The sequence below is a fragment of the Capra hircus genome, chromosome 13 (assembly GCF_001704415.2).
Source record: "Capra hircus breed San Clemente chromosome 13, ASM170441v1, whole genome shotgun sequence".
Classification (NCBI taxonomy): Eukaryota; Metazoa; Chordata; class Mammalia; order Artiodactyla; family Bovidae; genus Capra; species Capra hircus.
Window position 1 is genome coordinate 61,175,592 of NC_030820.1, and position 25,650 is coordinate 61,201,241.

The window sequence follows — 25,650 nt, forward strand, 5'->3', positions numbered from 1 at the left end:
GGTGGAGTTTATCGTTCCTGTGTTTATTTTTATAAAGATACACAGATAAATGTTTTCTTATTTCCTTTTCTTTCTTTTACAGAAATGGCCTATATGTGTTCCTTTCATTCATTCTTAATGCTCATAAGTCGTTTTCCTTACAGTTCTAACATTCTTACTCAGGCAGTAATTACCCCTGGCCTAACAATTGCATTAGTCTCTTAATTAGCGCTCTCTGGTTTTCAGACTCTTCGCCGTCTGTAATGCAGTGTTCAGATTCCTGTCAGAATGATTCTAAAATACACCTCTGATAATGTTTGTTGTTGTTTAGTTGCTAAGTCAAGTCTGGCTGTTTGCGACCCCATGGACTGTAGCCTGCCAGGCCCCTCTGTCCGTGGGATTTCCCAGGCAAGAACACTGGAGTGGCTCACCATCGTCTTCTCCAGGGGATCTTCTGACCCGGAGGCTGAACCTCGGTCTTCTGCTTTGGCATGTGGATTCTTTACCACTGAGCTGCCTTGCAGGCCCTTAAGTTGTCTGATACTCTGTAAAAAATCAGTTGGCTGTGTTGCATATGGTTCCGCTTTTGGTCTCTGACCATTCATGCCTATATGCCTTTTCCTCTGTCAGTACTGTGTTGTCTTGATTGCTGTTGTATAGCCATCTGACAAGTTTTTCAATTAGGTGATGTGATTCCTCCAATTTTATTCTTCTTCAGAACTGTTTTACCTATTATGGTATCTTTGCTTTTCCATATAGAACTGTCTTAACTATATCTATAAAATATTTTGAGATTTTAGTAGTAAATATATTAAACCAATAGATGACTTTGGGGAGAAATGGCAACTATGTTGACTCTTCCATTTTATGGATGGTATGACTTTTCATTTACTTAAAATTGTTTTTGGTATTTTCATCAACAGTTTTGGGTTTTAGCATCCAGAGTCTGTACATGACTTGTTAGATACATACCTTAATTTGTAAATAGTATGGTGCTTTTAATTTTGGTTTCTAATTGTTGATTGCTAGCATATAGACAGGATTGATTTTTTTTTTAAATGTTGGCCTATATCCTGTGAATGTGATAAATTCACCTAGTCTAGGAGTTTTTCCTTTAGATTCTTTGGGATTTTCTATGTAGATTGTCATGTTATCTGTGAATAGGGCCACTTATGTATATATTCTTTTTGATGTATCTGTCTTTTATTTCCTTTTCTTGTCTGATTTCACTGGATAGGATTTCAGGTGATACGTTAAATAGGAATGGTGTGTGTGGACATCCTTGCCTTCTTCTCAGTCTTAGTGGGAAAGTGATGGAGGAGATGCTGGTTTGACTCCAGGGTTGGGAAGATATCCTGGAGAAGGAAATGGCAACCCACTCCAGTATTCTTGCCTGGAAAGTCTAATGGACAGGTGAGCCTGGCAGACTGCAGTCCATGTGGCAAAAAACTGGGCACCACTGAGTGACAGAGCACACTCAGTCTTTTATCATTAGTGTTTGTTAGCCTATAGATACTAGTAGATGCTCTTGACCGAGTTGAGAAGGTTCTCTTCTGTTCCTAGTTTGTGGAAAGTTTCTCTCATGAATGTGTATTGAATTTTGTGAAAAATTATACTGTGTTGGTGAAATATATGGTTTTTTTTTACACGTACCTCATTTTAATTGATATTTTTCATGATAAATGTTGTTGAGTACCTTTTCTTCATGTTCTTACTGATCATTCATGTCATATAAGTTGTCTATTAAAGTTTTTCCCATTTAAAAAAGAATTTATTTTTAACAATGATAAGCTTTCAAAAAAATTTTAAGTACAGTGCAAAATTTATCACTTTTCTGGAACCATTTTAGAGCCTTGTTATAATACTTAAATGTATAACTTTACAATTAAGGACATGTATTACATGTTCTTAATACATGTATCAAATTCAAAAAATTACATTGTGGCATTTTTGCCATCTATTCTTTGGATTCCATTTAAGTTTCACTCAGTTGTCCCTGTAGTGTCCTTTATGCATAGAGTCTGATTCAGAGTTTACATGTCGTATGCAGTTGCTCTAAACCTTTGGTCTCCTTCAGTCTAGAAAAGTTCCTTCCTCTTTCCTCGGCCCTGACTCTTTCGAAGATTATGTCATACTTACTTCATAAAATGTGTCCATTTGGGGTTTTCTTAGGTTTACTCCTGAGTCCAGTTATGCATCTGTATCAGGCACGTCAGAGGAGTGACGCTTCTTAATGCATCTTCTCAGTTTGCTCATTATTTCAACGTGTCCTGTTACTAAGGATGCCACTTGGTTAAGGAGCATCTGCCAGATTTCATAGCTGTAAAGCTCCTCTCCCCCCCCCCCGCCACCTTTGAATAACTATTTTGTGGGAGGGGCTTTGAAACTGTGATATACCATTCTAAATTTTGGGTTGTTTATATCAATATGATATCCTGGTTTTCTGTTTCATTTGGTGTGTTACAACTTACTAATTTATTTATGACCGCACTGGGTCTTCGTTGCTGTGCATGGGCTTTCTCTAGTTGGAGTGAGCAGGGGCTACTCTAACTGCCGATGTTCATGTTGTCCCTGACGTGGCTGGTGGGAGTTTTGTCAGTCTGGTTTGTGTGTCCCTTTGACATAGTCCCATCATTCTTGGAGTGATGTCATCTTTCTGGCGAAAGATGATTTAGGCTCACTGTGTACTTTGCCTACCTTGACACTGGTTCTTTTATTGTGTAGTGGTATTTAGAAGCCAAGATCTAGGTTCTAGATATGCTTGCTGTTATTGGGGTGGTGTTGATCCCGGTTCCTGTCAGTGAGAAGAGGCTAAGGAATATTTGCGTATATTTACATACATATCTCTAATATATCTCTCTTAATATATTTACTTGTTTAATCTTCCCAGTCTCTTAGATAATTAATCTCTATCACTGTTGCTGCCCTTCCCTCATGAACATGACCTCTTGACCCATCTTAGACTCCAACCCCATCTCCTGGCTTGGCCCCCATGGAAGATGGACCCACCTGCACAAACTCTGACCTCCCCACCCTGCGCGCACGCGCAGACACACACACACACGGCTGCCTTCTTATATAAACACCCTCCTCACCCAATTTGAGCTTTGATACACTGCCTCTTGTCATTCCTTGTTTGGGAGTTTCACCCTTCTTGAGCTCTCACTCCCACACCATGAATGCTACCCTCAGATGTGAACACCTTCTGTCCCCTACTCGGACTCTGACATCCTACTCTTGGCCACTGGGGCTCATCTCTCCACCTTTCTCATACACACACACGTAATGGAAGGAAGAAAATAGCAGCACTTTCCTTTTTATTTCTAAGTCGAAGTATAGTCATTTTGGTTTTCATTTGTAGATTTAAAAAAACAATACGCTATGGATACAAATCCTTTGTCAGATATACGTATTGCAGATATTTTTCCCAGTCTGCTGGCTGCCTTTTCTTTTTTTTTTTTAAGATCTGCCCCCCTTCCCCTCGCAGTATGTGGGGTTTTAGTTCCCTGATCAGGGATCAAACCTAGGGCCATGGCAGTGAAAACACCGTGTCCAACCTCTGAACCACCAGGCAAGTCCCTGCCTTTTCATTTTTCTTAAGCTGTCTTTGATTAGAAATCTGCAATTTTGAGAAATTGCAAATTTTATCATTTTATCAACATTTTAAAAGGATAAAGTTGGTGTTTTTTAGAAATCTTTCTTGGCCAGTGAATATTTACTACAGTTTCTTCTATGGAAGCCTTGTATTTTTTGGCTGTTAAATTTAGGTTTGGCTCCCTACTTTATCTACTTTGTATCTACTTATTTGCTAAGTTCTAGAATAAACATATAATGCTTCCAGAATTGGCCGTGTGTGTATATAGTGAAAATATTATCTTCAGGAGTTGCTGCTTGCTTTAGATCCACCCTTGCCCTCCTTCAGTGTGGTTGTGTTACTTGAAACACATAAAGCAACAAAATTTAAAGTATCACAATGTTTTCTCCTTTTAAGGCTGTGGGAAAACAATCATTGTCATACTTTGCTTTGGGAATGCGAATCTGTACAACTTTTTTTGAGGGCAACTTGGCTGTTAACAAAATTACTTCTACATCTGCCTTCTGATTCATCGTTTCTACTTCAAGAATTTACCCTGAAGATATACCTTCAATAATACAAAAGCATAGATTCACAAGGTTATTCAAGGCAGTGGTGTTTCTGTTTGTAAAATATTTAAAAGCCATGTAAATACCTTCATGTAGGGAAGTAGTTCCATGAACAAGCTTTGGTAGTTTGCGTCGTGGAGCATTATACAGCTGAGAGAGAACGAGAAGGAATGTCTGTAAAACGAAAGAGTGATTTCCAGGATACGTTGTGGTTTTTTTGTTTTGTTTGTTTTTGTTTTGGGGTGCATCAGTGCATCTTAGTTCCTCGACCAGAGATCGAACCTGTGCCGCTGCATTGGAAGTGTGGGGTCATGCTGTGGAATGGGTCTTTTTTCATTCATTGTGCAGGGCATTTTGCCTTATTAAATAAACCTGAAGACTCGGGTCTTTTAATTTTGGGAAAACATACTATCCTCTATTCTCTTTTCTCTTTTTGGAACTTCTGTTTGTTGTATGTGGGACTTTTCTTGATGCAGTCCATTCTCTTTTTCTTTTGAGTCACTTCTCTGGGGAATAGCCTATTGGTTGTTGCTGTTTTTTTTGGGGGGGGGTATTATTTTAAATTACTAGCACATTGCTCGTGGTCTCAGATGTTTCTTCTTTTTGTTTTTTTAAAATAGCATTTTGTGCTTGTCTTTGTCTCTCTGAGAGTATTTGTTGTGGGAGCTTCATTGTCTCTGTTTTCTTTCAGTTCCTTCTGTTTATTTTGGTTGCTGGCCTTCATGTAGCAGTAGTGCTTACTTATCTGGTGGGCCTTGATAGATCATTCACGGTGAGAACTGGCACATTCTGTGTTGCGGACGCTACTTGTCGACTGTCGTCGAGTGGGGACCTGGATGTTGTGTTTTTTAAATTCCTCCAATTGTCTGTACCTTGAAGGTGTTTTTCCTTCAGCTGGTCACTGTTTGCCAGGTAGCAGAGAGCAGTCTGGGGTTGGAGTTGTAGGGCTGCCACTGTTGGGAGAGCTTTGGGAGTCAAGTTGAAGGAGAGAGCTAGTGGTATCACCATTTTGTACAGGTCTTTGACTTAATACTTTGGCTTACGGAGTGTGGCACCTCACTCTCTCCGTACTCCTTGAGCTAATGTCTTCTGTTCCAGAAAAGCATTAGCTCAGTTGTGTCTGACTCTGGGACCCCAGAGACTGTAGCCCGCCAGGCTCCTCTGTCCATGGAATTCTCCAGGCAAGAATACTGGAGTGGGTAGCCATTCCCTTCTGCAAGGGACCTTCCCAACCCAGGGATTGAACCCTGGTCTCCTCCATTGCAGGCAAGTTCTTTACCACTACACCATGTGGGAGGCCCTCTATTCCAGAACCTTTCTGATTTAGTCCATTCAGAATATAAATCTCCTGTTTTCTTCTGGACCTGGAGGAGAGTATTGCCTGACTGGGGACAGAGAGGAGATCTGAGAGGTCTAACTTCTTAGAATTCCAACCAGTTCTCTTGTTTTCATTCCCATGCCTCACCTCTGTCGGCAGTGGTTCCTGGTGCCTCTTAATCCCTGTCCCTGTAGGGATTTTACAGTACGGCTGGCCTGCTCATTGTGACTTTTCCTTCTGCTGTCTTAGACTTCAGTTGTCTTTCCTTGCTGAGTATTCAGTCACTTCTTGTCTTCCTACTATTCATCTTCTGTAATTCTGTTGATAGTTCTCATGTGCTTCCTTTTCTTCCTTTTTTCTCTTTGTGTTTATACCGTTTAAAATACAGCCATTCCAAATGAGGCTGCAGGAGTTTGCAGAGAGCTGTGTGTGTGTTCATTTCACCCTGTTTAAATGGGAGCTGCAGCTTTTGTGCAGAGAAAGTGGGAAATGCCTTTGACTTCCACACCAAACCCTACCCTTATTCATGCCATCCAGGCCTGTGGCCCTTGTTCCTTCCCAGTAGCAACCAAAGATCATCAGTTTAAAGTGCATCCTTCTTATTCATATGTATCCATGAAAAATGTGTGCTTTGTTTTTGTAGATGTATTTTTTTATTCCTCTTACCTACTGTTTAGTAGTATATCATATCAATATTATCTATCCAGTACCCAGTTATAGACATTTAGGTTTTTCACATTTTTTCCCAGTTTTGCCCAATTACAAACTGTAATAGTAAAACTGCTGTAATGATAATCCTTTTACTTTTGTACTCTTCATATGCAAATGTGTGACATTTTTCTAGGAGATAACTTCCCTATCTTTTAATGGGTAAAATGGAGGTGGTCATTGGGGGGGCTCAAAAATCTTTCATTACATTTTCTTTATATCTATTGGTGAGAAAAGTAGAATTACAAAACTTCTAAATGTTTTAAAATTTTTATTGAGAAAAGTGCTTTTTTAATGGTCTAGAAAGAAGAAAGAATTTGTTTCTAAGTCTTGCGATCCCATGAACTGAAGCCCGCTAGGCTCCTCTGTCCATGGGATTTCCCAGGCAAGAATATTGGAGTGGGTTGCCATTTCCTTCTCCAGGGGATCTTCCCAACTCAGGAATTGAATCCAGGTCTCCAGCATTGCAGGCAGATGCTTTACCCACTGAGCTACGCGGAAATTCCCCATGGTCTAGTAATCCCTTGTTTGGTCTTCCCAGCTGGCTCAGTGGTAAAGAATCCTGCCAGTGTAGGAGACTTGGGTTCAATCCCTGGGTCGGGAAGATCCCCTGGAGAAGAAAATGGCAACTCATTCTGGTGTTCTTGTCTGGGAAATCCCATGCACAGAGGATGTTGGTGGGCTATGTAATAGTCCATGGAGTAGCAAAAGAGACTGACACAACTCACCGACTGAATAAATCCCTTATTAACAGTACTAAAACACAAAACACTTTGAGAATTGAAAAAACTTATTCCTAACTCATTTGGTAGTAAAAACCTGGCTTGTCTAAACTCATTTGGTGGCAAATCTCTGCTCTAGACTGACAGGGACACTTTAAACCTATTTATTTCACTTGGTATATACATATATGTTAATTCAAAAAACATTAACATCTGTGATTGTGGATTACTGGTCGTGTTAATATGATATATTGCCATTCTGAAATTCAGGAAATCTTAACTTCTAAAGTACATCTAGACCCAGGGGTTTCAAAGGAAAGATCACGGGCCTGTCAACTAGAAAGTTTGTTTGCAGCCATCAGTGGCACATCAACCAATTTATTTTGGTTGATGGAATTTATTTCTGGTTGATGAAAACTACTTTTTTGTCATTAGTGAGATCTCAGACAATTTCTTCTCTTTAAATTGAAAGAGTGTGTTCATTTTCAAAAGAATAGCTCTTTCTTTTCTCTTTGACAGCTGTAATATTGAAATTGCTTGTGATAATGCAAATGGATTTCAAATTCAAAGAACTTATTTTACATTAGGTATTTTAAAAAAGGATAAAGCCTTTTCTCAAGCATACACAGAGGTTGCTTTTTACTAGTTTTAATTTTCCTTTAGGGTTCACATAAGAAAGTTAAAACAGTAATAGACCATTGTCTAATGATGTTTTACTTTGGATCTATAAGCTTTTTATATACTTTAATGTTCTTTATTTGGTTTTTACAAATTTTTATTAGATTTGTTCATGTTTTCAAAGGTATTGAATTTAGTAAGCAATTTTTTATCCAAGTTTATTGGGATATAACTCACAGACCATATAGTTTACCCATTTAAAGTGTACAATTCAGTGGCTTTTAGTATATTCGTAACTGTGCAACCATCACCATTATCTAATTCCAGAACATTTTCATTCCCTGTAAAGAAACCCCACACCCTTTAGCAATCATTTCCTGTTCTCCCCTTCCCCACCCCCTAGCACTGCTAATCTTCTCCTTTAATTTGTATGTGTAGTTAGTCATTAAGTTGTGTCTGACTCTTGGAACCTCATGGACTGTAGCCTGCCAGGCTCCTCTGTCCGTGGAATTCTCCGGGCAGGAATACTGGAGTGGGTTGCCATGCTCTTCTCCAGTTGATCTTCCAGACCCAGGGATCAAATTTGGGTCTCCCGCTTTGTAGGCAGATTCTTTACTGTCTGAGCCACCAGGGAAGCCCACTCCTTTAATTTACTAGAGCTTTATTTTTTTAAAAAAGCAGAGCCTCTCATCTTGTTCCTTTTTGAAAATATCTTTTGCTTATTTGCGGCCCATTGCTTGTCCCTGTACAATCAAATACTACTAAAAAAAATCATTCAGCTCAGAGTTTTATTGAATTTCATTGAATCTGCTAGTCAGTTTGAAAAGAATTGACTTCTTTACAGTGTTGAGTCTTACCTTCAAGAACATGATATAGCTCTCCATTTATTTTGGTTTTAAACCTGTGTCAGTAGTTTTGTTTTCTTCATAAAATGGTTATGTTTCTGTTGTGAGCTTTATCTCAGAGTAACTTACATTCGTTGTTATAAATTACATTTTCTAATCATTGGTATTATTGCTGATGTTAGGATCACTGGCTTTTTTTTTCTTTTGATGTGATTTTGAATCTTACATCCTTGCTGAATACTAGTTTGGAGTCTCTTGGATCTTCAATGTAGCTAATTATACTTAGGAATTATGATAGTCTGATTTCTTCTAATTTCTTCTTGTTTCTTCTTGCTATGCATTGGTCAGGAATTCTAATATACTCTTGAATGGTTGGTCTGTTCTTAGCTTTTCATAATACACGTTAAACAACCCTTCGATCAATCAATCAGCCTTCCCTAAGAGACAGTATAGATTTTTTTTTAAACATTTGACTTATGGGAAAATATTTTATCTGGTTTTATTTATTAATACTGATTGTTCCCCTCACCCTCATCACTAGTCTCTTTGCCAGTTGCCTTCCAAACGAATAGATTTGTATTTTAAAAACATTTGTTTGTGTTACCAGGTGAACATGGGTAAAAATTATATGGCAGGTGTTCTTTGTACTGCTTTTCGTCGTACAGCTTCTCTTTAAAAGTGAAGTTGTAATGAACTGCTGATGTATGCAGCAGCACGGACGACTCACGAACAGGAGACTGAGGGACCTCCTTGGCGGCCCAGCGGTGAACCGCTCTGTGCTTCCACTGCGGTGGGCACGGATCGATCTCTGGTCATGAGTCTAAGATCCCGCACGCCGTTTACACAGACAACAACAACAGGCAAAACTAGTTTCCAGTGGTAGACATTGAAACAACCATTATCTCTTGGGTGAGAGGGGCAGTGTTTGTGCAGACTGACTAGGAAGGGCACAAAGGAAACTTCTAGGGGTTCTGGGTATGGCCTGTGTCTTGATAGGCATTTGTCAGAACTAATCAGGTGGTATACATTTCACTCTTTGTAAATTATCCCTCAGTTTTCTTTAAAAAGGGAAAGGACACAAGGGGTGTACATTGATTCAAGGACGTTCTCCTACATAAGCACAATACAGTTCATCCATGTTGTAAGTACCTGTAGCTCACTGGTTTTTTTATTATTGTGTGATATCCATTTATTGTGTATTGGTCAGTACAGTCGTTGATCAGTCCATGTAGTGATTCTGCTGATGGGCACTTTGTTTACAGCCGAAGTTACAGATGATGGTGTCGTGAGCATCTGGGTATGCTTCCTGATGTGGACATGCATGTCTTTCTCCAGGGAATTGAAACCTAGGACTGACTTGCTGGGTTATAGGACGTTTATATCTTCAACTGTCAGATAATGCCAAACTACATTCTCAAATGCTTGAATCCATTTTCAGTGTCCTTGTTCACATCCTCATTAGCACTACTTGGTATCGTTAAACTTTAATTTTAGCCATTCTTGTGGATGTGATATCATCTCATTGTGGTTTTAATTTGCTTTTTTTTGGTGTGTCTTCCTTACTTAGTGAGGTTCAGTATCTTTTCATGTGAACGTTGGCCATTTAGATATCCTCTTTGGTATAGTACCTAATTCATGTCTGCCTATTTTTCTTCCTGATTGTCTTTTTCTTTCTTTCTTTTCCTTCTTTCTTTTTGACTGCACTTCATGGCGTGTGGGATCTTAGTTCCCCAACCAGGGATCAAGCCTGAGCCCCCTTAGTGAAAGTGCAGAGTGCTAACTACTAGACTGCCAGGGAAGTCCCTGGGTTGCCTTTTTTTTTTTTTTCCTGACTTAGGGAGTTTAGATACAAGTTCTTCATTGGTTATATGAGTTGGAGCTCTCTTCCTCAGCTCTGTAGAGTAGCCTGCCCTTTTTACTCTATTAATGGAATTATTTGCTGAACAGAGAATATTAATTTTAATGTTCAATTGATTGATTTTTTCCTTTTTAAAATAATGTCCTGTGTGAATCTTAGAGATGTTGGGTTAAAAAGTATATCATTTTTAGATTTTTGCTCACAAATTTCTTAACTCACTATCTGTATATAAACTTTTAAGTACCATTTTCACTCTCACCAAGAGTATTTGTGATTTCCCCACACTTTTGCCAGAACCGGAGTTTTGGGGTCCTTTTTGACAATTAATAAACCTCTTTTTTCATTAAATTGAGTATTTTATGTTAGTCTGCCTGTATGATTGAGGGAATAAATTTATTGCATCATTCTAAGAACATGGCAGCCAATAAGCATAATTGCAAGATTAACACTAAAAGTACTCTTTAGCTTTTGATCCTTGAGGCATATTTATGGTTGGTAGGGAAAAGAAATAAAGATATAAAAAGCCATTTTGTTTTTATTAATTAGGTCAGAATGATATTGGCTTAAATTCATGAAAACAAATTGATGAAGACTTACTACCGTAGTCCCCCATTGTCTGGTGGGGAGTACGTTCCAAGACTCCCCAAGGGGAGGCCTCAAACTGTGGATAGTACCTAGCTCTGTATATACCTATACATACTTGCCTATGAGAAAGTTTAATTTTTATATATTAGGTACAGTAAAAAGTATAAATCAGACAGAGTAAGGAGTGCCAGCAGCACCGTGTTTGCCTTTGGGGCCATTAATAAGTAAAATAAGAGTTGCTTGAACACAATCGCTGCAGTAACCATGACTGTCGATCTGATAACCGCAGTGGCCACTCAGCGACTCACGGGCAGGGTATGCTAGACAAAGAGACAGTCCACTTTCCAGGTGGGGGTCAGACCTGGACAGCATGAGATTGCACCCCACTACTCGGAACAGCGGGCGGTTTGAAACTGATGGATTGTTTTATTTCTGTTACTTTCCATTTAATGTTTCTAAACCATGGTTGATCATGGAAGGTTAAAGAAACCTGAAGATAAGTAAGGGCTATTATATAGTAGATCAAAGGACCCATGGAATTAATGAGTTAGAATTTTGTGGGTTTCCCTTGTAAATTTTTGACATGTTTTTAAGTGATATAATCATGATTTTGCCAATTTTTTTTTCCTTTCTCTTTTAATTCCTTCCCTGCTCCAGTTCTTAAAAAAAAGTACTCAGAAATTAAACACAAGAAAGCTCAAAGAGCCAAGGCAAGTCTGCCCAAGAGTAGCAGGCTCCCTCCCACAGGAGCCAAATTCTGGAAGCTGGGGTCTCCACTCAGAGCCTGGTAGTATGGTGCAGAATAAGGTAGTTCCAGAAGCTAGTGGTAACCCAGCCCAGAGGGGCTTTCTGCACAGGGACACCACTAACAGGGTCAGGCCGTGTAAGAAATGATGTTTGTTGGACTTGTCAAAGAGCTTCTTCCCATAGGCATTTGGAAACTGGGCTCCATGTGCCCCATAGGAGGCCAAGCCTAAGGCCCCAGCTCTGAACAAGGCACCCCCAGGCCGCGGAAAGCAGCCCTGGGACCGGCCATGGCTGTCGACAGTCACGCGCCGAAAGAACACCGCCTGGCCCCCCCAAGAAGCCTTGCCTATTCTTTTTCACATACTTTTATTCAAAGAAGGCATCCCCACCCCAGTCTGTTTCTGCCCCCCCTCCTCCCCATCCCCCAGTATTCATTCATACTCCTTCCTGCTTTCAAGATAGCTCCTAAGTTTTCCTTGGAAATGGATATTGATTTGAGACTCTTCAACAGACACTGTTGGAAGAAATGTTTGTTAGGAGATGAAATTTGGAGTGGCACTCTCCTCTACACGCTAACCTTTTTCCTGCTGTCTTACTTTAGATCTTTATCCTTTTCAAGGGCTTTCTGTCAAAGTCTCAACTCTTCTTCCTGCCTCCAGGCTTCCTATGGTTAATGGAATGAAATTCCTGAAACTCAGATCATTCTCCTGATTAATATCCTTCAGAGACTGTAAAATAAATCAGTCTTAATCCCTCAGCACAGTGTCATGACAGTCATCAACCCTCTTGCTGTCTCTGTCCTGCGCACACATCCAATTTCTCACATGCCCGCTGTTTAAAACTCAGCCCAAGCAGCCCATCTCCTGGGAAAACTTACCTCCCTGGTCCTAATCCTGTTTCTGTACCTCCAGACCCTCTCTGCTCCAGCTCAGTTAGATGCTCCCTGTTCTGGGCTGCCCCTGCTCTCTTCTATCCCTGTGCTTTGTATTGTTACAGCTTGGGCTTTCTCCTCTACTCATTTGGGGGCAGGGCTCTGATTCCTCTCCTTAGTCCCACCCCACCCCCCACCACAAAACTAGCATGGTGTAGCTTATAGGAGGCACCTCATAAATGTTTAATGAATGATTAGATGCAAAGTTATATCTGAATTTCTTGATGTATATATGAAAAGAATTTTCGAAGAAAGAGGTCAGTTAGAAAGGGATGGGAATTTAATCAGTATTCTAAATCCCGCTTCTCCGTAAGCAGTACATGGTTAGGAATGACTGCTGTGCTTGTAGGATATGTAGGGTTTTGCTCACCTGAGTCATGCCTTGTTGTCACAGAAGGATGCCCTGCAGTGGTCTCGCAGTCCAGCTGCGGTGGAGGGAGAGGAGCCAGAGGACACAGCTGATGTGGAGAGCTGTGGGTCTAATGAAGCCAGCACTGTGAGTGGTGAAAACGATGGTAAGTGCCTTTGACAAGATGGGCGAAGAGCCACAAACAGTCGAGCTGGGGACTAGCCTTTACTTCCCTCTCTTCCAGTTTCTCTCGATGAAACATCTTCAAATGCTTCCTGTTCTACGGAATCTCAGAGTCGGCCTCTTTCCAACCCCAGGGACAGCTACAGAGCTTCCTCACAGGTGGGAGTGCTTCGTGACTGGGTTGGGTAGATGAAGAGGCAGGCACAAGATAGAACTCCTCCTGCTGTGTTCAGTGAGCATGCTGAAGTGTGGAGAAAATCCGTGGTCTCTACCTGTTAGCATCATTTGACAGTGGGCCTTAGGGAAAGTGGGCAGTAGATCTGAGAACAGAGCGGTTTGTTTTTTCTTTTTACTGTGGATGGATGATTTCGTTTGTATTTATGAAAAACCTGGGAACATGCAGGGAGAAGTAGAACAGTGGGGAGAAAGAACATGAGCTTGGGAGTCAGTAGTTTGAATTGTGACCCACCACTCACTAGCTTTGGGTAGATTCTTCATCTGGAAATTGGGGATAACAGTGCATTCCTTTCAGTATGGGATGATGTTTGGCACGGTGGCTCCATAGCCTGAGTCGTTGCTGCAGTCGGCATCACCTGCCCCTACTGGTTGAACACTAATTCTCTTTTACAAGACAGTGGGGGAGACAGTGGTCCGAGAGGGATGGCTAGTGTGACCTGCAGGTGACACGGGCTCCTTTTGTATTCTCTCTGGGGAAGCAGGCAAACAAGCAGAAGAAAAAGACAGGGGTGATGCTGCCTCGAGTTGTCCTGACTCCTCTGAAGGTAAACGGGGCCCACGTGGAATCAGCATCAGGTACGTGCCACCTCGTGGTTGTGATGCTCCTTCCTCAGGTCCTGGGGCCTGCCTCCCTCCAGCAGCAGTTTCTGGCCCAGGTAGTGCCGAGCCAGTACAGTCAGGAGCCCTCCTCTGACGGGCAGCACACCACGGTGGTGAGACCCGACCTAGGTTCTGGCGCGGGCTCCGCTGGGCGCCCTCCCCTTGGCCTCACGGGGCGGTCGTGAGGGTCCGGTGAAGGCGTGTGCAGGTGCTTGGTAAAAGGTGCAGTGCTGTGCAAACTAAAGACAGCGGTTTGGCATTCTTACATGATATTTTAAAGCCAGACCAGGAGGTGGTGATCTCTGACAGCCCCAGGCTGGGCCGTGGAAGCACCGGTATTGCTGGCAGCATCTCAGGGAGAGCTGGGAGAAGTAAGCTTGTCTGAGAGCCGTGGGCGCAGCGCGTGATGCTCTTGACCCGTGGAATGCTGTGCCTTCAGGGTTCTCGGGCCGCCACGCCGATGGCGAGAGCGGCAGCCCGTCCAGCAGCAGCGGCGGCTCTCCGGCCCTGGGCAGCGCTGCTATCCGTGGCCAGGCCGAGCTCGCCCGGGACCCTGCCCCGCTCCTAAGAGGCTTCCGGAAGCCGGCCACAGGTGAGTGGCATGGCGCTCATTTCCCTACCTGTAAGGGGCCCCTGCAGGCCTAGAGATGATGATGTCTTCTGCTCCATTTCCTTTATAGTTTCTGTGGTTTGTTTTTACTTCTTGGGTGGCCCTCTGTTTTTTTTATTTCCTTTGGCTTTCAGCTTGTAGTTTGGTTATTACACAGAGAGTTTTCTCTGCTAGACTGAGAGGACTCCCTGTGGGCGCAGATGGTACCCCAGTGCTGCTTGTATGTCCCTGTAAGGGCCTAGCCTCTGCCTGCCTTGATATGGCTCAGAAAGTGCTCAAGTGAGTGAAAATGGCTTCTGAACTTCTCAGTGGAGCATTCCAGCATTTGTTTTCTTTCTTTGGTAGCATCCTGCCAAGTTTGTTCTCCACATCAGACGCCCTTTTTTTATAACCTAGTCAGTATTGGAGTGGGAGCCATCCATTTGGGGCATGCAAATAAATTCAGTAGCATGCACCCCCTACCTCCAGTGGGGCTTACTTAGCAAGGCTAGTATGCCATTTGCTACTTCTGGCTCTATGTCTCAAAGCCCACATGCTGGATTTTTGTAGAAGGGTCCCATGAAACTGTTAGGAAGACTAACCTTGGCTTCTGAGGATGAGAATAAGCCATTGTCCCAGTGGCAGCAAGGCTTGCTGTCCTGTAGCTTCCCCAGCTCCTCAGCAGTGCTCCGTTTCAGTCTCACAGGTCTGTATCCCATTGGCCGAGGCCTTTGTGAGAGGCACTGACATTTCAGTGGGCTTTAAGCAGCTCTTACTACCTTTCTGCCTGGAGGTCAGACCTCTCCAGTCCCTTCACAGAAGACTTCTGCAGATTTTTCTGTAGGACACTCACTAGGTTTGCTTTTAGACAGCTTCGTAATTTCTCCCATTGACTTTGTGGAGCCTGTTCTCCAGCTTTGGGAGGGAAGTTCAGAGTCTGCCCCTGGCCTGAGTTTCTCTGGGAAGATTGTCCCTTCAGGCTGTGATACAATCTGCTACAAGAGTCTTGTCTGAGGTGATGCCAGCCCAGGTGTTCTCTTAAGTTCAGTGGTAGCCAACAGGTTAGACTAGACTGGACGATTGAACGGAATGTGTGCAGATAAGTTCTGGGAAGCTTGGGTGCTGCCACCAAAGTTTTCCATCAGTTGGCATTGGCTTTTTTGCTTTAAGAAGCTGAAAATCTACATTTTGTTTCTTATGGCTTGAAAAATTACAGGTCAAATGAAGCGCAACAGAGGGGAAGAGATAGATTTTGAGACGCCTGGGTCCATTCTTGTCAACACCAACCTCCGGGCCCTGATCAACTCGCGGACCTTCCATGCCCTGCCGTCCCACTTCCAGCAGCAGCTCCTCTTCCTCCTGCCCGAAGTAGACAGACAGGTATGGATGGGAGGCTTCCTCTGTGCGCTCTCTGCACCAGCTTCTGTTCTCTTTCTAAGATTCTTTATTGTTTGTTTCATTCGTGTGCCCTTTTTTTTTTTCGGCCTCTTTCCTTCTAGGTGGGGACTGATGGCCTGTTACGTCTCAGCAGTAGTGCGCTGAACAATGAGTTTTTCACCCACGCAGCTCAGAGCTGGCGGGAACGCCTGGCTGATGGTGAGTAGACATTCTCATCCCAGTGGCTTGAGAGGTGCCTGCCATGTGTGGTATCACTTGTCTCCTGGTGTTTAAAATCCAAACACTTGTTTTTCAATGATCTTTTTTTCAAGGAGTATTGAGTATAAAGCAGGCTTTTCTCTAATTGATATGGTGGATATAGTACCCCATGGCTCTGAAGAAGCTACAAGAGTGTTTAGCTTTCACTGTTTAGTGTGTATATATATTCATCTATGTTGCCTCTTCATCATTAAAACTGTAAACTCCTATTCTTTCCAGTAACCATGGCATTGACCTGCTTTTTAAGTTCCACCAGGTACTCTTGTCCTTTTAGACATTGTCACTTGGAGTGAGTATTAGCTTCTCTGTAATTTTTGGCTGCACAGTATGTGGGATCTTAGTTTCCTGACCAAGGATTGAACCCATTCCCCCTGCAGTGGAAACACAGAGTCCTAACCACAGGGCCTCCTGGGAAGTCCTGATTGTTAGCTTTTCTTAATTCAGTTTTGTGGGGAGGCTATGTGGAAACTGTGCTGGGAGGTCCCCAGGACCTCTCTCCCGGCTTGATGATTTGCTTGGAGGACTCAGCCCATAGTTGTTCTCACAGCTGTAATTTACTTCAGGAAAGAATAGAGACCAAAATCAGCAAAGGGAAATGAGGGAAACCAGGCGCACGTTTCCCAGGTCCTCTCCCAGCAAAGTCCCACCGGATATGCTCAGCTCCCTTAGCAAGGAGTTGTGAACATATAAGTGAAGGGTAGTCTACCGGGAAGCTCATCCAGAACTTGGTGCCTCGTGTTTTTATTGGGAGGTGATCATGTAGGAAGCCTCTGCTTGGTGCATACCTGAATTTGAGATTCCCCGAAGGAAAGCAGGTGCTCACCATTAAGCCATCTGGTTTGCATAAACTGTTTAGGCACAGTGAGCCATTCCTGTCAGTTAAGGGGTGGAAACCCTCCTGAAATCCAATTTCCCAGATGTCAGCCAAGGGCCCACCTTGTCAGCAGGCCTGCCTCAGCCTGCTCTGTTAACTTCTCCCTATGTGTGGAGTAAGAACTGTTCTCTTGTTGATTGGTTTTGTTTTGCATTTTTGATCAGTATGTTGCTTGCTTTCCAAGGACTGATGACCCTAGCGAGGAGTCAGTTTCCGTTATAATAGACATGTTAGTTCTGTCCTGAGTAAGGGCAGGACGTGAGAGGGCCTAGGAGGGAGCCAGGAGCCAGCATGAAGATAGTGAAGGGTAGGGAATGATTTCCAAGCTCCCCAAAGCCACGTGTTGTTTTGTAAACTCCTGACATGGTAGAACAGCAGGATTTGGCTTTTCCTGAGGCATATTAATCTCCTTAATATGCTACTCAAAAAGTTTTGTTTCTCTCTAGGTGAATTCACTCATGAGATGCAGGTCAGGATACGACAAGAAATGGAGAAGGAAAAGAAAGTGGAACAATGGAAAGAAAAGTTTTTCGAAGACTACTATGGACAGAAGTAAGGCCCTGGGTGCTATGAGTTGTGTGGCTTCTGTGGATGGTGGGTGGGGGGTGGGCAGAGCAGGTGTTTTCAAAGCTGTGCGTGTTGCTATGTTTCCCGAGAGCTGGAGATCGCAGGGACTCTCATTTGACTTGATGCCATTTGTGAGGAAGCTGACATAGGATTTCACATAGTTACCGTGCAGATTGGTTTTGTTCTGAGAATTCTAGTATCTGAGTGTATGTCATATGTAGTGATGTGCTCTCTCTGCCCTGTAGCTGACAATCTGACTTTGATTTGCAGGTTGGGTTTAACCAAAGAAGAGTCATTGCAGCAGAATGTGGGCCAGGAGGAGGCTGAAATCAAGAGTGACCTGCGTGTCTCAGAATCAACACGACCACAGCGTGGCCCAGCCACCCGGCAGCGAGATGGGCATTTCAAGAAACGCTCTCGGCCAGATCTTCGAACCAGAGCCCGAAGGAATCTGTACAAAAGACAGGAGCCAGAACAAGCAGAGATCGCTAGAGACACACAGTCCGTGGCACTAGACATCCCCCTCCACAAGGACGGGGAGGCTAAGACCGACGCAACAGGGGTGGGCAGCCCCCACCCACCTGGCACGTCCTCCGCAGCATCCAACCCAGAGAGTCCCGAATTCCCAGCGGAAACTGTGGCCTCCCGGCTCCAGCCCAGTCCCAGTGACCCAGCACGTGTCTCTGCGTCTCCAGACAGAATTCCCAGCTTGCTGCAGGAGACCGTGGATCAGGAACCCAAGGATCAGAAGAGGAAATCCTTTGAGCAGGCGACCTCTGCCTCCTTTCCCGAAAAGAAGCCCCGGCTTGAAGATCGTCAGTCCTTTCGTAACACAATTGAAAGTGTTCACCCCGAAAAGCCACAGCCCACCAAAGAGGAGCCCAAAGTCCCGCCCATCCGGGTAGGTGGCTATGTGATCCTGGCTGCCCTGTGCCTGGGCCTTTGAGAGACAGGAGATTTGTGGGGCTCCTTTATAGGGACAGAAGGCCCTGGGCCCTTGTGCTAATTCTGTGAGAGTGTAGAGCTCTCTCTAGAGAGCTGTTCTTGAGACTAACACCAATAGCCCAGGGCTAAGGTTCTTCTCTTCCTCACTTGGTTGTTCACCATTATCTCTACGGGTCAGAACCCTGAGGGGTTTTAAAATCTTTTACTAGGTGGTGGTAGATTCTTTGTGTAGTGACTCGCACTGTCCCACCAGAAATTAAATTTAGGAATAGGGAACTTAACAGCCCTTGAGCAGGGTCTCTTCAGAATGGTGTGATGTCTTGTACAGCTATGAAATGATTTGATTCTCTAGGCCATGACTTTTAAGCTACTAGGGTCCCAGTTCAGAGAAGGCAGTGGCACCCCACTCCAGTACTCTTGCCTGGAAAGTCCCATGGACAGAGGAGCCTGGAAGGCTGCAGTCCATGGGGTCGGTGAGGGTTGGACACAACTGAGAGACTTCACTTTCACTTTTCACTTTCATGCACTGGAGAAGGAAATGGCAACCCACTCCAGTGTTCTTGGCTGGAGAATCCCAGGGACGAGGGAGCCTCATGGGCTGCCGTCTATGGGGTCACACAGAGTCGGACACGACTGAAGTGACTTAGCAGTAGCAGCAGTAGCAGCAGGGTCCCAGTTGAGCTTAACAGTTTCTAGGTCAGAGCACTCAGTCAGTTAAAACTGTTCTGTTCTTCTCTTGCAGATTCAACTTTCACGTATCAAACCACCCTGGGTGGTTAAAGGTCAGCCCACTTACCAGATATGTCCCCGCATCGTCCCCATCACGGAGTCCTCCTGCCGGGGCTGGACTGGTGCCAGGACCCTTGCAGACATTAAAGCCCGTGCTCTGCAGGTCCGAGGGGCGAGAGGCCACCACTGCCATCGAGAGGCGGCCACCACTGCCATCGGAGGTGGGGGTGGCCCGGGTGGAGGTGGCGGCGGGGCCACCGATGAGGGAGGTGGCAGAGGCGGCGGCAGTGGTGATGGTGGTGAGGCCTGTGGCCACCCTGAGCCCCGGGGAGCCCCGAGTGCCCCTGGAGACCGTGCGTCAGATCTACAGCGAACACAACTACTGCCGCCTTGTCCTCTAAGTGGGGATCATGCCCAGGCCGAAACTGCCGTGTCCAGAGCCAGGAGAGAGGACCTGGCTTCTCTCAGAAAGGGGAAGAGCTGCCCACTGCAGAAGGTCCTAGATGGCCCCAACAGCGGGCTGGAAGATGCCTTCCAACTCCCCGTTGCACCCACTCGGGACCCGCCATGCCAGGCTTTGCCCCCACTGCCCTCTAGAATCCCAGAACCTGAGAGGTTAGTTGAGCACCTTGTGTTGCATCCAGAAGGTAGAACTGAATGCAGGTCTGGTACCACTGCCTGGGAAAGGGGTGATGAGGAGCCAGCACCTACGATCCCCTCAGAGAACAGTCCTGTTCGGGCTCTGGCGAGGCCTATTGGATTAGAAGAAGGAACTGGCCAGGCTCCAGACAGCGGCAGTAATCCCACCATGAAGGATCTTGTGAACGTGACCCCCAGTTCCATCCCCGAATCATCCTTGGCCAGTTGCCTGCAAGACAGACCATTTGATGATGAATCAGAACTTGATGACTCTGGCCCACCCACAAGGGAAAGTGCTTCTAGACAGGAAAACTTGAAAACTGAGGCTCCTGTCTCCCCTGGTGCTGCTCCTTGGAGGCCTGGCCTGTCAAATGACGAGGCAGCAGGACAACCTGAACCCGACTCCAGAGAAGAGGTCCCATCCGCTAAGTCCCAGGTCAGAGAGAAGTGGGAGAAAGTGGCCGCCCTCATACCGGCATCGCCTGCGAGCTTGACAGCGGAGGAGGGTCTGGATCCGCCCGTCTGCTTGGCTTCTCTCTGGACAGTGCCCTCTGGCTGTGTTGACAGTGGCGGCAGCGACTGCAAACAGCTGGACGGTGACAAGCCCAGAGTCAATGGAGACTCGGAAGCCCTGAGTCCTCACAGCGAGTCCACAGACACTGCCTCTGACTGTGAGGGCCACCTCTCCGAGGACAGCAGTGAGGCCGAGCCTAGTGCAGCCTTGGGGCTGAAGAGGTCCTTGGTGGCAGAGCAGGGTGAGAAACACAACCGGAACCGCTGTGCCTCGCTCTCCAAGGTGAATGGCAACCTGAGTCTGGTCCCCAGGACAGATGGGATGGTTGCTCCTCAGAGCTGGGTGTCTCGAGTATGTGCAGTTCCCCCAAAGATCCCGGACTCCCTGCTGCTGGCCAGTCCCGAGTACCAGCCGAGACCCGTGTCCCTGGGCAGGCCCACGTCCTCCGTGGAGGCTGCTAACCCCCTTGTGATGCAGTTGCTGCAGGGCCACTTGCCCCTCAAGAAGGTTCTCCCTCCAGCCCACGGCGGCAGCAAACCTGAGCCCCCACGACTCCTACTTACAGCAGAGCAGAGCCCTGGTGGCTCCCTGGGGGTGGGATCATTGCAGGATCCTGGGGAGAACAGGTGCGAAGTTGGCAAGAGCAGTCCAGAGTCTTTGCTACCTGAGAGCTGTGAAGCAAGTACCGGCTTTGCCCGGCTGGAGGCCAGCCAGGCTCCTGGGGCACCCCTAAAGATGTCCAAGAACGCCCCGAGTTTAGACTCTCTATATCCAGTGACCAATCCGGTGGCTGCCTCTGGAAAAGCAGAAGTGGATTTCAAAGAGCAGTTACCTCCCTTCAGCTTTGAAGATCAGAAGGAAGCCCGTGACCTGTCCCAGTGCAGTATTTCAACTGCTGCCCCAGGTGTGAGTCTGGGAAATCTCACTACCTCGAGAGCCCCTCTTTTCTCATCTCCAAATGCGGTCTCCTCGGGTCCTGATCAGGCAGGTCGGGCCCTGGGGGATCAGAACAGTGCAGGAGGCCAAGGGAAGAAGCTCTTTGGCTCCAAGAACACAGCTGCAGCCCTTCAGTGCCCCCGGCTGGTGGAGCCGACGCCACTGCCTGCGGATGCCCCTCCCGCTTTTCCCAATAGGAAGTCAGGGCCAGGCAAAACCTCTCTGTCTGGTGGGGTACAGACTGCCAGGGAAGACTGGGTCCCAAAGCCACCGCCTGCCTCTCTTGGCAGCATCAAGAGCGAGAAGACTCTTGGTGGAGGGCCTCTCAAGGTGGATGCAGAGAACAGAAAGGCAGTGGGGCCTGGTCCCCGGGATCTGGTGGATCACTTGCAAGGGATGCCCTTTGTCCTTGATTTGCCTTTCTGGAAATTACCCCGGGAGCCCGGGAAAGGGCTCAGTCAGCCTCTGGAGCCTTCTTCCATCCCCTCCCAACTCAACATCAAGCAGGCATTTTATGGGAAGCTTTCCAAACTCCAGCTGAGTTCCACCAGCTTTAATTATTCCTCCGGCTCCCCCCCCTTTCCCAAAGGCCTGGCCGGAAGTGTGGTGCAGCTGAGCCACAAAGCAAACTTTGGTGCAAGCCACAGTGCATCCCTCTCCTTGCAAATGTTCACCGACAGCAGCACAGTGGAAAGCATCTCGCTCCAGTGTGCGTGCAGCCTGAAAGCCATGATCATGTGCCAGGGCTGCGGCGCGTTCTGTCACGATGACTGTATCGGACCCTCAAAGCTCTGTGTATTGTGCCTTGTGGTGAGATAATAAATTATGGCCATGGGAAAAGTTGTATATTTAGTGTGTGTATTTTGATAATGATGGATCTTAAATCTGTATACAGAATATCATTGATAAAACAGACTCTGTCTCTCTAGGCAAGAGTTCTCTTGCTGCTCCCTGAAATCTACAGTGCTAAAGCCCCTTGGCCACTTGTCGGCCCTTTGGGTCTTGCTGGAAGGGTTTCCTGCAGGGCAGCTCGCTGGGCTGCCTAAGGCCGGCCAGCTAGCCTGAGCTCTCGTCAGAGACAGAGCCTGGTGCGATGTGGGGGAGCCTCCCTGAGACTTGGAGGGTCTTGAAACTGAAGCGAGAAGGTTGTGTTCTCCACCCAGGGGACTAACCTACCCGAACTGAGTAGAAATGTCAGTCTTCCACTGCCCCCTCCATCTTTCCTGCGGCTGCTGCTCTGGGGAGTTGATGGGGAAGAAGCCAGCACAGGGTTAAAGCAGCTCCCAGCAGTGCCCACCAGGGGGCTTAAGCACCTGCTGACCTCAGGGTCACAGCCAGCCATTTGCCAGTTGATGGAGCCAGTGTGATCTTCGCTTCTGTTGCTGAGGCCAATTTGCCCTGTCTCCGAATAACCCACTGGCCTGCAGGAGCTTTCGGAACCTCGAACAGACCTTCTTGGACAACAGGTCAGGGCTAGGATTGTCTTTCCTCCTTGTAAGTCAGGTGTCCAGACGTTTGGCAGGTGAATTCATCTGTGCAACAGCTTGGGCATCACTTTGGACTCTGTGGGAGTGGGCATCTCCAACACACCTGTGTATGTGAAACTCATTTTACATTTCAAAGCAGTGTGTTTTTCTTATTTTTATATTTTTAACTCTTTATCCTTGGATGTATAAAGTGAACTTTTGGCTTCTGTAAGTATGCTCTATGCACCTCTGATGTTTTACCATATATTTATATGTTGTACACAGTACTGGCCGATTCTGTAAATGGATGTATTGTACAGAGAACACGAACGACTCTCCCTTAGTTCGCGTCTTCAGCATCGTTGCATTAAAGTGGTGTGATTGACTTCTCTCCGCCCGTGTCAGAGCCACTGCGTGCTGTGCCGCCCAGCACGAGGGGTGGAGCGATTGACTTAGCGACCTGCCGGTTGCCCCGGTGTTTGGCCACCGGTCAGCCGCTGGACCTGCTGCAGCTGCAGAGCCACTGGCAGCCTGGCCACTCGTTGCTGGGCAGACTTGTCTTGCTCCTCATCTCTTCTCCAGCCTCCACTGGCAGCTCGCTGCCGTGTGTGACGGATCACCACCACCAGTGTTAAGTGCTTCTGGATTCTCGGGTGAGCGCCCTGGGCAGCCCCCAGGTGGGCCTTCTGTTCCCAGCTCCAGGCTCACCACCTGTCTGTAGTAACCGGGGACCACACTCTCCTGGGGCCGCAGGGCTCCACTGGACACACCTGTGACAGCAGGTTAAGGAAGAAGCAGCTGTGCCAGCCTCCGGCCTCTCTTCCAACATGTTCCCAGCAAGTAGATGTGTCCAGAGCTGTCTCGCCTCCTGCTTCCTGCCTTATCTCGTACCTCGAGTTGTGAGTCGAGCCTCCTCCTTGTTGAACTTAGGTCTCACTGTGCGAGTGCGTCTGTGTGAGCTGTGAAGTTGGTGTGACTTCAGCAAGCCTCGTTTCATCTGGAAGGTCTTGTCTTTCCCCCACTTTCCCTCCAGTGTGGCATTTGTGTCATCTGCAGCACGAGTGGGAAGTTGGCAAAGACGTGGTGATTTAAGTGCAGTATTGGCCAAGTCCTGGTTGTCAGCTTCCAGAGTCTTGTTTACCAAAGACAGGGAGCAGAGGCCCAAGTGTGTTTGATCCTCTTCTTCCTTCTGCTGTGACCTTTGGGGCCACTCGAGGGGACAGTTGGAAACTGGTCCGCCAGGGAAAGCACTGCTCTTGTATGTCTCTGTGGTCTTGGAAAAATAAACCTGTACAACGTGCACTTGTCTCTGTCGTCTTCTGCGGCCGTCTCGCTGGGCTGGGAGGAAGGTCAGGCTGAGGGGGAAGAAACTGGCTCGCCTCACCTTGGCGTTGGAGCTGATGTCTTTGCGTGCGGAGTTCTTTTGTGACATGGGTTCCGAAGGCGTGACTTGTCAGTGCCGTGGATCGTCATGCCCTGTGCGTGAGGTGGTGAACACACCCATTCTCCACTGTCTGGACTGGAAAGCAGAAATCCCATTTCAGCAGTGAGGTTCCTTTCCTCTTGAGAATCCAGTCGTGAGCTATGACATCCCTCCACAGCTCTTCATCCTGACTGCCTCGCTGAACCTGAGGTTGCCTGCGATTCCTGGGTATCTGTGGGGAGGGTGACAAGCAGCGGTGAGGGTGGGGCTGGCCTGAGATACGGGGTCTGGTGTTGGTTGATGAGCCTGAGTGGATAGAAGACCTTTGACTTTAAAGGTTAACTGAAGTTCATAGCCATTTGTTTCCTGTGAATTGGAGAAAGTAGACCTCGCGTGTGGGGCAGTAACGAGCTGTGATTCTTTGGTGCTGCTGTCTGATCAAGGTGTGGGTGGAGAAGTCAAGGTTGGGGGCTTTGTGGTGACAGGTGACTGGCGGTGGTGCCGTGCTTGTGCCTTCACGTCTCAGAATTTGCTCACTTCTGCAGCTGCTTAGAACGCAGTCAAAGCCTTGCATCTCAACAGGAGGGTGGAATGGTTTCGAGAGGGCCTGGCTGCCTGCCAGTACCGTGGTAGGGGCAAGTCACTCAGCCTCTGGTACCTCTCTCATCTCTGATTTGGGGTACTAGTTGCCGCTTCATAAAACAAGTGCGCGATGCCTAGTGGGTGCTCCAGCCTGTTCACTTGCCCAAGGCCAAGACCCTATCTCTGTGAACGCACAGGAGAGCACAGTATAGCTCCTGGTGCCTGTCTGACCCTCACCCCAAAGAGGAGCTATGGAGAGGGGACCCATGTGGCGTGCTGAGTGCTGGGGCAGGCAGAGCGGACATCTCTATGGTTGAGTGTGTAGTCTTGGGTTTAGAGATGGGTCCTTGGGAGGAGAGGCTTGCTTAACTCATGGTCTTACTGGCCCGGCACAGGCTCGTCTGCTGGTTTCCTGTTCAGTCTGCTCATGTGAAAATCAGACCCTGCTTGAGAGGGGTGCTCGCGTGTACGTGTGTGTGTGTGTCAGACCCTGCTTGAGAGGGGTGCTTGCATGTATGTGTGTGTGTGTGTGTGTGTGTGTGTGTGTGCACGTGCACACTCAGTCCCTTGGGCCTCAGGGACCGAAGCATCTGCCTGCCCTGGGCCCTGAGAGGAGGCGGCCCAGGCTGTATGTGTGGGTGGGTGCCATTTAAATTGGAGGTTAATATTTGAAACCAAACAGTGCCAGTGATCTGTGCGTCCTCAAGTCTTTGCGCATCATTTTGAAAGCCTGGGAATGAACATATCTTGAGAACCAGAGGATGTAGATGGAAGTTCTGTGAGGAAAACAGTGACAGCTGTCGGCGCAGTGGTTCTTCACTCTCTTGGGAACACAGACTCCTTTGAGAGCCGAGTGGGAGCTCTGGACCTTCTTCCTCCAGGAGTGCACGTGTGCGCACGCATGCAC

The 25,650-nt window shown here is 46.6% G+C and overlaps 1 protein-coding gene and 1 pseudogene across 6 annotated transcripts in view; one reads left to right on the forward strand and one right to left on the reverse strand.

Annotated features, from left to right (window-relative positions):
• Positions 1-24,040, forward strand: part of ASXL1 (additional sex combs like 1, transcriptional regulator) — an 89,494-nt gene extending 65,454 nt beyond the window's left edge. For 5 of the 6 annotated variants that reach the window (XM_018057698.1, XM_018057700.1, XM_018057701.1 and 2 more), the window contains 9 exons: positions 12,849-12,969; positions 13,048-13,145; positions 13,703-13,799; positions 14,263-14,415; positions 15,629-15,792; positions 15,912-16,008; positions 17,389-17,494; positions 17,780-18,410; positions 19,197-24,040. In XM_018057698.1, coding sequence (XP_017913187.1) covers positions 12,849-12,969; positions 13,048-13,145; positions 13,703-13,799; positions 14,263-14,415; positions 15,629-15,792; positions 15,912-16,008; positions 17,389-17,494; positions 17,780-18,410; positions 19,197-22,091 — 4,362 coding nt within the window. In that variant the 3' untranslated portion in view covers positions 22,092-24,040. The remainder of the gene's footprint in view (positions 1-12,848; positions 12,970-13,047; positions 13,146-13,702; positions 13,800-14,262; positions 14,416-15,628; positions 15,793-15,911; positions 16,009-17,388; positions 17,495-17,779; positions 18,411-19,196) is intronic. The other variant, XM_018057699.1, reaches the window with a different exon arrangement.
• LOC106502773 lies at positions 10,162-12,840 on the reverse strand (annotated as a pseudogene).